We start from the raw sequence: 13106 nt of genomic DNA on the forward strand, positions 1-13106 counted from the left end.
ACTTAGAGTTGAGTCATTTGTCAGCATACTCAGATAGACTTGCTAGTTTCTTTGGGGAGAGTTTCTGTGCTGAAAGGATGGATAGCTCCTGAGTCACATCACTGACTCACCAACCAGTGTGTGCTGGTGCTTTGGGGTGGGTCTTTGTGATGACCAAGGTATGCCCATTGTTTTTATTCTAAGTATTCTCCTCAAAGACAATCTTTGTTATTTCCTTGAAGCTGAAGATCCTCAGTCGTTACCACACCTGTTAAACAAGTTTCTCTTTAATGGCATTCTGTAACTGTACCCACCCTTAAAATCTCAAGTATCCTCATAGCTAGCACATTTACCTGAGAACCACTATCAACACATACGGAGTTCAGAAGTTTCCTCTGTATCAACACCAGCAATCGCTGCATGAGCACACTATGTATAGGTAAGTGGTCGTTTGCCTTCCTAAAATTCTGACAAGGTAGAATTTCTTCTCAGTTGAATCCCACTTTGAGGACTGTGGCAAAATAATTGTGGTGCAGTGAAAGGAACAGCAGGTAGAGAAATTTTATCATTTGCAATATTTTCTGAGAGTTATCCATAGGTTATAGATTAGACGAAAAAACAATAACAATCTGTTTTAGAACTTTGTGAATATGACATGAGTTCATACCATCAGTTCTTATGGTAAGATACATCTTATATTCCATATCATCCTGAAGTGTCTCTTATAAAATTTTCTGAAAGAGTGTGTGGTTGGATATTGGAAACTGGCTAACACTGGAATGCTTGAGATGGTGCCTTGTTATTGTTAGCATTTATTTAATTAGTCATGCTAGATTATAGTCTGTAATTTCCTTGAGTTATGTGTGAAAGAGAACTTAGACGCAGAAAAAAAAATCTTAACAGTGGATACAAAATAATCAAGGCAAAATACGGATAGGAAATAAACTGTAAAGCCCTGTATCCTGTAGTAATTTCAGTGGGTAAAATCAATGAGTAGAGAGTTATTTCAATTTTTTTCCTTTCAAACAAAAGGCTAAATGAACACTAAGAAATTTTGTTGGGCAAAAATTTAACAGAAGTAAATTTTTTATGTTTTTTTTTTCAGAATTTAAGTTATAAAGACAAGATGAGATAGAAAATTTAAATGTCTCCATATTGTGCAGAGACCTGTTCTGCACAGTTTTCTAAACAAAACTAATCAAAAAAAGAAACCTAAACATGAATCCCTAATTAAGAGATAATTAGAAAAGTACTAATTTGTAAAAATCCATGGAAGACAGACAAACAAAGGGTGTGGAGGGAGACAAAACCCCTTCAGTGAGAAACACTTTGGGGGAGCTGAGTGCTTGTGAGCTGAGGTAATTTCTGAAAATCAACAATGTTTTGAGTCAGGCAGGAAACAGGCGCATCTCTTAAAGATGTATACTTTTAAGGGGCACCAAGCATTCAGAATGGAAAATTCAAAAAAACATATATAAAGCTTGTGATAACTTAATCATGGTTAGACTGGAACAAATACTTTACCTTGGAAAGAGAAATTCTAACTTTGTGCAACAGTCTCACACTGATCCAGTTTCACAACCTCTATTCTCCCTGCAAATGGATGCTTGCTAACTTCCTATCCACAGCTGTGGTTCTTAGTTAATCACCAACATGACATATCTGGTGTGTACTGGACATTTGTAAGTCCTTCATAATCCTTGTTTAAGAAACACATTTTTATCCTCAAATGATCTTCTCTAGGCTTTATTTTCTGTTGACAGAGGTTTCTGTCATGCCCGGTCTAGCAGCTGTTCAGTTCCAAAGAAACACACAGAGGCTTACATTAATTATAAACTGGTTAACCTATTAGCTCAGGCTGTCTTATTAACTTTCATATCTTACATATTAACCCATAATTGTTGTCTGTGTTAGCCACTATGTCTAGGTGACAACTGCAGACTGACTTTTCCTTTTCCCAGAATTCTTGGGTTCTGGTCACCCTACCTATACTCCCTGCCTGTCTACTGGCCAATCAGCATTTTATTAAACCTATACAAGTGATAAATCTTTACAGGGTATAAGACAATTGCCCCACAGTAATTTCTACTTCCATTTAAAACATATCCCCCCATTATTAATAAGTTTCCAAGTTGTGCAAATATTTTAATCTGTAATCTTTCTCAAATTCTTTATTTTCTTTCCCTTCTTGATATCATCACTCAGGCTCCCATTGTTCCATACTGATGGATTTTGATAATTTCTATTATGGATGGCCTTATCTGTCACTTTTCTCCTCTTTCAACTATGGTTATACATACGTCCTCCTAGTATTTTTTCTTAAGTACTATATGTTCTCTTTTCTTTAATTTTTTTATTATATTTTACTTATTTAATATGTGTGTATGTGCATGTGTGTATGTGCAGTCTTATATATGCATTTCATGATACATAAGTGAGTGGCCTTTTCCAAGAGAATATTAGAAAACAAAATGCAAAGTTGAATTCTTTCCTTCCACCATACAGGTTTCTGAAGTCAAACTCAAGCCATGGGACTCAGCAGCACTGAGTCATCTTGCTGATCTCCTTCCCCCTTTTCTCCTATGTCTTTTAATACTTCTGCACCTGATCATGGGCGTTTATAGGTGGCAAGATTAAAGTAATACAGATCTGAAACATTTGAGTGTTTTCTGACATATTTTTCATGTCCTTCATTTGCAGACCAGTCATAGATTCCCACAAATCTTTCCCACGGTGGGTAATCATCCTTGGTGTGCTTGGCGTGCTGGCAGTCCTTGGGGTAACGATTGGACTCTTAGTTCACTTTCTGGCAGTAGGTTGGTATACAGTTGTATTAATTTCTTTTTGCTGTGATTTTATTTCAATTTCTGTAAGATACAAAGAAGTAATTGCCACCCATGAGTAATCTCCATCTATAGCAGCAATAGGGACTGGTGGGGAAGGAACTTCTGTATATGTACAGCTTTTATTGTTTAGTGAATAAAGAAGCTGCCTTGGCCCATGATAGGGCAGAGTAGAGCTAGGCAAGGAAAACTAAACTGAATGCTGGGAAAAAGAAGGCGGAGTCACAGAGAAGCCAGGAAACTGCCAAGCCACCAGCCAGAACCTTGCCAGTAGGCCTCAGTTTCTTGGTAAAATATAGAATAATAGAAATGGGTTAATTCTAGATGTAAGAGCTAGATAGCAATATGCTTAAACTATTGATAGAAACTACAAATTGAGGCTCTTAATCTCAGGGTTGGGGGTTCGAGCCCCATGTTGGTGCCAATTTGTAGTTAGCAGCTGTTTGTTTGTTCTTAGCTGCCCAGAACACAAAATAATCACACAGAAACTATATTATTTGCAATAATGTTTGGCCAATAGCTTAAGCATATTTCTAGCTAGCTCTTACATCTAGAATCAATTTATTTTCATTATTTTATATTTTACTATGAGGCTTGTGACCTACTAGCAAGGTTCCGGCTGGCAGTTTGAGTCTTTCTCCTCTGGTGGCTCCATGGTATCTCTGAGACTCTGCCTTCTTTCTTCCAGCATTCAGTTTAGTTTTCTCCACTTAGCTCTATGTAATGGCGTAAACGAATGCAGACAGATTGTAAATATATATATATCTTTAATGTAGAAATAGACTTACAGAACCACCGTTCCCGTGGAGACCAGGAAAGCAGAAGCAGCGGCTGGGAGCATGCTTGCCAAACTTATAGGCAAACATTAGCCCGAGGCGAACACGCCCCCTTAGGGGCGGGACTTATCCCTACAGCTCTACTCTGCCTTATCACAGGCCAAGGCAGCTTCTTTATTCATTTATCAATAAAAGCAACACATATACAGAAGAACTTCTCACACCAGGGGACCTCGGATCCTGCAAGAAAGCATCTCTAGCATTTTCAAATGTTGTACTACAGAAATACTTCACATACACATAGGCACAAGAATGAATAAAAATTTAGACACAGATGAGCAGATGACTGATAAACAAGCAAAAAATTATTCTATGTGTGGTATATTTATGTTCCTTTGTAATTAAAGTATTATGGCATGTGAAGAAGAAAACTCAAGAGATATTGACATTTCAGCTACTTGTTTATTTAAAAAGGTAATATAGAAATTCTTCTAAATAGATTAAAATATTATACATTTTTTATTAAAATAGAATTATATAACTTTACCCCTTCCCTTTCCACCTTTCAACCTCTCCTAGTCAGCTTTTCTCTAGCCCTTCCCATGTACCCTACTTTGATAGCCTCTTTTCTTTGATTATTATTGTTATACACATGTATGCGTATGTGTGTGTGTACATAAATATATAAACACAACCTGCTGAGTCTATTTTTGTTGGTGGTATGTATATGGCTTTAGGATTGACCTTTGTGTAGTGAATAAACAACAAAAGTATTTAACCTTGGAAAGGCTAATTCTCCCTCTCCAACTGTCATTATTTTTGCTGCCAAGAGATGGAGATCCATAAACTTTCCCCTCGATCAATATATCCATGGATACTGCCATTGTTCCAGTCTTGTTTATGCAGCCATTTTTCTTTCCTTTTATTGCAAATAAATTTTTTATACAATATATTCTGTTTATATTAAAACAAATAGACATCTAATAAATACTAGTAAAATGCAATGAATAAATAAATAAATAAATAAAATAAACAAGAAAAAGAGCCAAAAAGAAAGCAAAATGATATAGATAGATGCAGAGACACACATGCTCACACACAGAAACAGGAGTCACAATATCTATATAAAGGCTCTGTAAGATTAAAAAGACAAAACCTTGACTTAACACTGTGAGACAAGGAGGGTCCAAAGATGCTATTGAGTTCATTTTGTGTTTGCCATCTACCCCTGGGCATAGGCCTGCCCTTAAGAGTGCTGTTCCCCCAGTGATATTCCCTTGGAGAAAACTAAATTTTCATTCACAAGTAGTTATCAACTGGAGACAGCTTCTGGGTTAGTGATAGAAGCAAATGTCTGCTTCTCCTTACAGCTCTAGGACTCCATTGGATGTAGACCGGTGAAGATAATATATGCGGTCATTCCTAAGACTGTTTCATAGCAAACTCTCTGATATTCTGGGCCTTACAACCTTTTTCATACCCTATTCCATGATATTCTCTTAGCCACAGATGCAGAAACTCTGATATAGATGTATACATTCAGTCTGACCTTTCCATGGTCCGCTGATCTCTTCATTGTACTCAACTGTAGTTTTCTGTGATGGTTTCCATTTTTTGTAAAGAGATACTTCTTTGATGGGGGCATCATAGCTATGCTTGTTTGATATCTGTAATTGCCTGTGTTGTATACTGTTTTGTATCTTAAGATTTGGAGCCAGGTACTGCAGATGAGAGAGAACATGTGACCTTTGTTCTCCTAGATCTGTCTGGGCTCCTTCACTCAATATATTTTTTAGCTCTATCCCTTTATCTGAACATTTCACAATCTCATTTTTTTTAATTGATAGCTGAATAGTATGCCACTGTGCATATACACCGTGTTTTCATTATCCTTTCATCTGGGGGAGGTCAGTTAGGTTTTTTCCATTTCCTAGCTATTGTGAATACAGCGGTGGACACTGCTGGGCAAGTTCCTGTGGAGTAGGATGCCGAGTCCTTTGGGCATATACCAAGGAGTGGTTAAGCTTAGGCCATGTGGTAGATTTGTTTTTTAATTTTTTGAGACTTTTCCTTACTGATTTCCAGAGCTGCTGGGCCAATTTGCATCCCCATCAACACGGAAATGGGGATTCATTTTCCTTTACAGCGTCACCAGCATTTGCTGTCAGATATTTTGTTGCTCTTTATCATTCTTACTGGGGATTGTCTTTTTTAAAATAGCAAATGTCTTTTTGACTTTATCTATATAATATATAAGATAGGATGTATATCCATTAGATTGGTATCTATGAAAATTGATGAAGGGAATATGACCTATTGGTTATAGGCCTTCAATTCAGATGATTGAGTTTTTATTGTTGGCTCTTCTTTATAGATTTATAACATTATGCAAATTATATAATTACAGTAAAACCATATTTATTTTGAAAAATTAATGTGCCTCTTAACATTTTTCTGTAATACCATCTGGTAGTAATACTTAATGAATGGTAATGTTAAAAATCTATAATCTGATAGCTGATGACTCTAAACAGAAGCAATTATTGTATATACTTCTTTTTTGTTTCTATTACGATGCTCTCCCAGGGCTGGGGGGATTTCCCAGTGGGTAAGAAACTTGCCTCCCATTATGAGTACTGGGGTTCAGACTCCAGAACCCAAAGAAAGCCAGATCCAGTAGTACACATCTGTAATTATAGTACTCATTTGGAAAGATGGGAGGTGGATACAAAAGAATCCTTGGAACCTTGCAGGTAGGGGAGCTAGGCATACACAGTAGCAAGCAAGAAAGACCCTGTCTCAAACAACATAGAAGTAAGGACTGATATCTGAGGTTGTCCCCTGACTTTCCCACTCATGCAGGGGCACTTATGTGTCCCAACTCACAGACAGAAACATGCGCACACGTACATCACACACACAAATCATTCATGTGAGCATGCAGACACAAATAATAAAAAAATTATTCTTCTTTATATTTTCTCTATCATCCATCTATCTATCTACATCTATCTATCTGCTTTTTATTACTGTTTTAAAAAAACACTTTCTACAATAAATATTTTAACTACTTAGCTGTGCCAGAAATATTCACAAAGGGCTCTCAGTATCTAATGAACACAATGCATCCTGCTATTCAATCTGTGTCTTGATTTGAAGTACTTTTAATTTAAATGCTTCTTGGATCATTTTTATCTCACAGAAAACAAGATCTACTACTATCGAGGTAGCTTTAAAGTGCTGAATATTCCATATGACAGAAATTATGAGAGGGAGACATCACCAGAAAGTAACCACCTCAGTAAAATCCTCGAGACTAAAGTAAGCTAGATTTTCTTGTATTTGATAAATGTTTGAAGTATAAACATAGTATTGAAATTTGATGTTTAACTCTATGTTTTTCTGAACAGATGGTTGATGCCTTTCAAAATTCTAACATTTACAGACAATATATCAACTCTCAGATAATCACATTGATGTAAGTAATATCATTAATCATCAGAAAAGAGATAAAGCCATCATAATATTATACTTCAAGAGCCCCAGATAAAAAGAATCTAAAATCTTCTGATATGTCACAGTTATTTCCAACAATGATAAGTATCAACATACTTATTGGCATAATTGTTAAATATAAAACCAATGCAAACATTGAGCTTATATGGTTGAGGTTATTAGGTTTAAGGGAGTATATTGATGTTTAAATTACATTAGGCTTATCCTTCTCATTTCCTAAGTATTTGTATCAACAAACCATTAGATGGCCTCTAAGTCAAATGTTTGATCCAAAATTGTTGGTTTTATTAATGAGTATCAGAAATATAGATTTTATAATTTTTCATTTTCAAGTCTTTCTACCTGAAAACCAGTCAAACATTGCTTGAAGTGTTCTTAGGGCTCTTCTTGTGTGGGGTAGAAGAAATCACACTATATCAGGCTTTGATGTCACAAAAGGCTTGCACACACCATTAAAAAATGCAGTGTTCCCTACATGTGGGCTTAGAATAGCCAAGAGTAGCAAGGAGAGCACTGGAACAGGCACTGGACAACCTGTGCCCGGATTTTATAATTTTATAATTAAGTCCCAGAGCCTTAAGAGAGTCACATTACCATGTTAACCTCTCTGTCTAATGAAATATCAATAGTAATAACTTTATTGTCTTCATAATAATAGCTTTAATGTAAAGTAATAGAGATGACAAAATATGCAACAATAAATGTAACAAGTATCTGTGACATTGCACTAATCAATACATACTAGTTAATATCATTTTTCATGGTTAGTCTGTGATATAGATCTCCTCACGTCTGCTTGATGAAAAGTTCAGTTTGATGACGAAATAGAAATAAAAGTACTTTAATGTCCAGTTTTACATCAATTCTTCCATGAATGTTCCTTTAATCCTTTAAGTAAAAATCGCATGAATTTCCTCTAGGTATCCATGGCTAAGATAAACCTCACTGTTTCTGCATCAGTTCTTACAGGCCTCTCCACATGTGCCTTTTCTATCATAAAAAGTCAGAAAAATTCCTTGAGTGTAGGAACTGTTCCTTAGTCATCACTCAGTGGAATTCAGCAGAGTTGCGCATTTATAGCAATCGCTCGATAAATGATTGATGAGTACATAGATAAATCTCAGTTCTTCTGTGATCATCTTTCCTTGGTATCTTAGGCTAGTCATGTTTCTGAAAGATATATAAAATTGCAAGTCACCAAAATGCATAGCATAGCTGTATCTATTGAGTGGACACAAATGTAGGTATGTGGCAGGCTGAAAACTTCACCTGAAGTGATGTGACTGCACCAACCCATAAAGAGGGGGCAAAAATCAAGATTGGGAAGATTAGAGGAGGAGGTGTTGGCTTTAACACTGTATGAAAGCTTTAAATTCTTTCCAGTCCTGACAGCAACAGCGTGACAGCAAACATATGGCTGGTGTTCAAGGATCCCAGGTCAAACAAGGAAAACACAAGAAGGAGAATCGAAAGCATATTACGTCAGATGCTGGAGAACCAATCAGGATCCTTGACTACAGATCCAGGGTCTCTGAAGCTCATGGGTATGCTGATCTATTGGATCAGAGCAGTGTCACTGTATCATCTTGTGCCTAGGATATACCGTAAACACCAACTACAAAGTTGATCTTTAGTGTAATTTTAAAGGCATACCATCTTAAATGAGAGCGATTTTCATTCTTTCATTCATTTCCTGGTAATGCTACAATTTGTAGTTGCTTAGAACAAGGAGGCTTGGCTTTTTGTTCTACAGTAGATACTAATACACTTAGCAAACATTTTGAGTGATGGTGTTTTATTTTCTTGATGTATGAAAATTAACATTAGATTTATAATTCGAATACTTGTTTAATTTTAGAAGTTGTATTTATATACTGACATGAATCAGACTCACTTATGGAACTTACTCTTTTTGCAAGAGAAGATAGTCCCAATTTTTGGCATTGGATGACACAGACTATAGCTCCAGTTAATAAAAATATAATTTCCCAAATGAAATTATGAAGATGGTACTTAAATATAATGCATTCAAATGTAACAAAAAATTTCAATAAGCTAATTCTTTCATATCTATGATACTTTGTTCTGGATGCTGAATTACTGCTAGATCCCTCTAGTCTGTAGAACATGCTATCTCCATTGCCCAATTTAAATTTACTGCGGACGTTTTGCTCTGTTTCAGAAATCAATAAGGTTGACGCTGAAAAGATTATCAACAACCGTAAGTTCAAATCCCTTTCCGGTTAAATATGAGGTAATCAAAACCACACAATCAACATTACAACAGGCCACAACAGTATCTTGCATGTAATAATAACTTACTAAATCTTAAGAACACTACTAGAGTAGGTTATAATTGCAATTTTATCTTCGAGATGATGGTATTGAAGCACAAAGATTGCCTGGAATCACCCAGCTTGTAAATGGTAGCTTGTAAATGTAAATTCATCTAGGCAGCAGTAGAGCCCCAAAATTAACCATGACCTTGCCTTTCATAACTCATGTATTCTCCAAGAGTTAGTGTCACTATGCAAGACTCCCAGGCTGCTGGTGATTCCTGTATGGAGGATTCTATTCCTATCCTGTGCTGGATGGTGACAGTATCACATATAAGCAAACCAGAAGAGCTGAAAACCCAGCTCACCTTCTGCATTGTCATCAGATTAATATCTTCCTGTCTTCAATGAAACCAAACCAATTTCTTCTGAAGGCTGTGGGAGACGACCAAGAATGTCAGCAACCTACGACAGGATCAAGGGAGGCTCCACTGCTCAGAAAGGAGAATGGCCATGGCAAGCGAGTCTCAGAGTGAACGGCAGACACTACTGTGGGGCATCACTGATTGGTGCAAGGTTCCTGCTGACAGCAGCTCATTGCCTTCAAAAGTAAGCTCATGGTGTTCTCTAATGTTGGGGAAACCCAAAAATCCCGACAGTCCTTATCTTAGGCAAATTGTCTTCGATCCTCACTGGTGTCCAGGTTTGAAAAACAGATTGCAGGTAAGCCTAACTCATTTTTACCTACTTTTACCAGTGAAAATAGGAAGAGTCGTCATATTTTTATGGATTTTTATGCCATTCAACTTTATTTTCTTTCACGAGACTTATTTCTCATCACTTTATACTTCAGATCCCAAACCACTTGCAGTTGCTAAAATATCACATCGTATCTCTTTTCTCCCTCTACACATCACATAGCTACTCAAGTCTTTTCGTCATTGAGGCAAATATGAATGAATCTAAAATGCTATTTTCCCTAATACTAGAAATTTCCTTCCTCTTAATCATGCAGATTTATATTCCCTGATTTATTGATCTCATTTATTATGGGATTATAAATATTAAGCATTTATAATTACTTGTGTGTATGTACAACTTGCATTTAATTTAAGCTTCTTTAAGGCTAGGACTATATCCTCATATCTAGTGTGCTGTGGAGAAATTCAAGCAAGAAGTTTTAAAAATGAATTAAAAAAAATCAGATTATATGGGGCTTGAGAGGTGGATCAGCATTTAAGAACACTTGCTGAGGACCTGAGTTGCACCCCCACGGTCACTCCCAATTGCCCATAGCTACAGTGGCAGGGGATCCAATAACCTCTTCCCATCTCCAAGGTTTCCAGGTATGTTTGTGGTACACAGACATACATATAAGCAAAATATTCATACACATCAAAACAAATCAGAAAAAATGAAAAAAATGAGCCTGCATCATCACAATGGGCTATCATGCAAGGAAATATTAATGCCATAAAAACAAATTGAAGATATAAAATTTCTACTATGTACTATAAAATATAATATTTATGTGACTTAAAAATAAATACAAAATATGTGTCCTTTTTTCCCTTAGAACAAAAAATCCAGAAAACTTAACCGTTAGCTTTGGCACTAAAGTGACTCCTCCCTACATGCAGCATCATGTTCAAGAAGTTATTATCCATGAAAACTATGTTAAGGGGGAGCATCATGATGATATTGCGGTTGTCGTGCTCACTGAGAACGTCGTATTCAAGAACGATGTACATCGGGTTTGCCTTCCGGAAGCCACGCAGATTTTCCCACCGGGGGAAGGGGTCGTTGTTACAGGCTGGGGAGCACTTTCGCACAACGGTGAGTCCAATGGCAGCCCACAGCCTAAGATACAGGGGCAATGTGAGCATGTAACAATCTAAGCACAGCGTGTTAGGCAACCTTTTATCTCTGGATGCACAATCCCTTCAGGCCGTCTCTCAGGGAATATTACACAGGAACTTACAGGCGGCTTTGGTTTGAAACATTCAAAGGCGACCACTTTAGGAGTAGAAACTCTGTCCTGTAGAAATGTTTCTGGACCAATGATGTAAGAAGGAAAAAATTGACAACAGTTGAAAGGTGTTTCTAGAGAATATTTTGAATATTTTTTGTTAGTTTGAGAGACAAAAGTGTGAGTGTGTGTGCGTGTGCACGCATGTGTGTTTATCCTAACAAAAGGCAAGTGTCCAGGCTGGTCAGGTCTTTGGCACCTCTTTGCTGACCATGTTGACCATACTGGCTTCCTTTAGGTGACTCCCCATTGCTACTTCAGAAAGCATCTGTTAAAATTATTGACACAAACACTTGCAATGCTGAAGAAGCTTACAATGGCAGGATAGAGGACACAATGCTCTGTGCTGGTTACATGGAAGGCAATATCGACGCTTGCCAGGTAAGACTGGAAATTATTCACAAGGACAACATAATGTATAACAACTGCTATCATGTTCTGAAGAGCATCATCATGGAGATCATTCCGTTCTTCATTTAGTAGTGCTTTGATAGCCCTGTTGGTGACCATCTAAAGTGATGGCTTCCTATACGCAGCACACGTTTATAAGTGTACAATAAACACTGGTGATAGATTTTCTCCGGGTTGAGTTCTGTCCTAAGTCCTTCACAAATATTAATTTAATTCTCACCGTAACTGTATAATGTAAGAATTGTTATTCTCATTTCATTGATAAGGAGGTAGAAGTAGAGGGACATTAAGTACCTTATATTTTCAGGAAATAGAGGGAGAGGGACATTAAATACCTTATATTATCACACAGCTACTAGGTGGTAGAATTGTGCACAATTTTGGTTGTCCTAAATCACAATACATTCTCGTCACCACAGATCAGAAAAAAATAAGTCTCAGACATATTTAAATATTGTCAGGTCATCCCCAAATTACTCTTTTATCTCCCTCATGGCTAGAGCCGTGTTTTTTTTTTTCAGATACAAAACTTTGAATTTCAAGCATACTCAAATGAATTCCCTAAAACATTTCTCCAGAACTAGTTTGTAACTACTCAGATCCTACTTTTAAATTCTTGTATTCACAAAAGTAAATCAGAGAATAATTGATCAGTATTAATTGAGGTAAAGGGTGTATAGGGGTTTATATCACATGCCTCTCCATGATCTTGATAATGCATCAGCCAGAAAATGTGTATAGCTAAACTGTCTGAGATGAACCTGGCAAAATAATAGATGTTCTTTGCTTTATTTAGGGTGACTCTGGAGGACCACTAGTTCACCCCAATTCTCGAGATATTTGGTACCTTGTTGGGATAGTGAGCTGGGGACATGAATGTGGCAGAATCAACAAGCCAGGGGTCTATACGAAAGTGACTGCCTACCGTGACTGGATTGCCTCCAAGACTGGTATCTAGTAGGAAATCAGCTACTACTATTGAATGCAGAGCGTTGTTGCCTGATACTTGTGACTATTATTTAACGTTCATTTCTTTATTTTTTTTCCATTTTGTGTCTTTGCATGTGTGTACATGAGTATCTGTGCTCATGTATTCATGTGCACACTCATGTATGTGTACTCAAGTTGATATTAAGAACCATCCTAAGCTCTTTTGGCGCGTGGCATTGGGAGCTGGGTCCCAGTCCTCGGGGCGCCCAGGCGGGCTCCACTGCCCTTGTTTCTGTGGCCTGCCTGCACCAAGGAGGGTAGGCGCTTTGTTTGCGAGCTGCCCAAC

General features: G+C 37.1%; 1 protein-coding gene across 1 annotated transcript; it reads left to right on the forward strand.

Moving 5' to 3' along the window:
• Positions 1–2662: 2662 nt before the first annotated feature.
• Positions 2663–12788, forward strand: LOC142832354 (transmembrane protease serine 11B-like protein). Its single transcript, XM_075942790.1, has 9 exons — positions 2663–2795; positions 6801–6919; positions 7009–7076; positions 8498–8658; positions 9297–9335; positions 9825–9999; positions 10967–11226; positions 11658–11800; positions 12627–12788. Exons 1-9 carry the CDS (start codon positions 2663–2665, stop codon positions 12786–12788), a joined length of 1260 nt encoding a protein of 419 aa, XP_075798905.1.
• Positions 12789–13106: the final 318 nt, after the last annotated feature.

This window comes from Microtus pennsylvanicus, chromosome 12, assembly GCF_037038515.1.
Source record: "Microtus pennsylvanicus isolate mMicPen1 chromosome 12, mMicPen1.hap1, whole genome shotgun sequence".
NCBI classification, from domain to species: Eukaryota; Metazoa; Chordata; class Mammalia; order Rodentia; family Cricetidae; genus Microtus; species Microtus pennsylvanicus.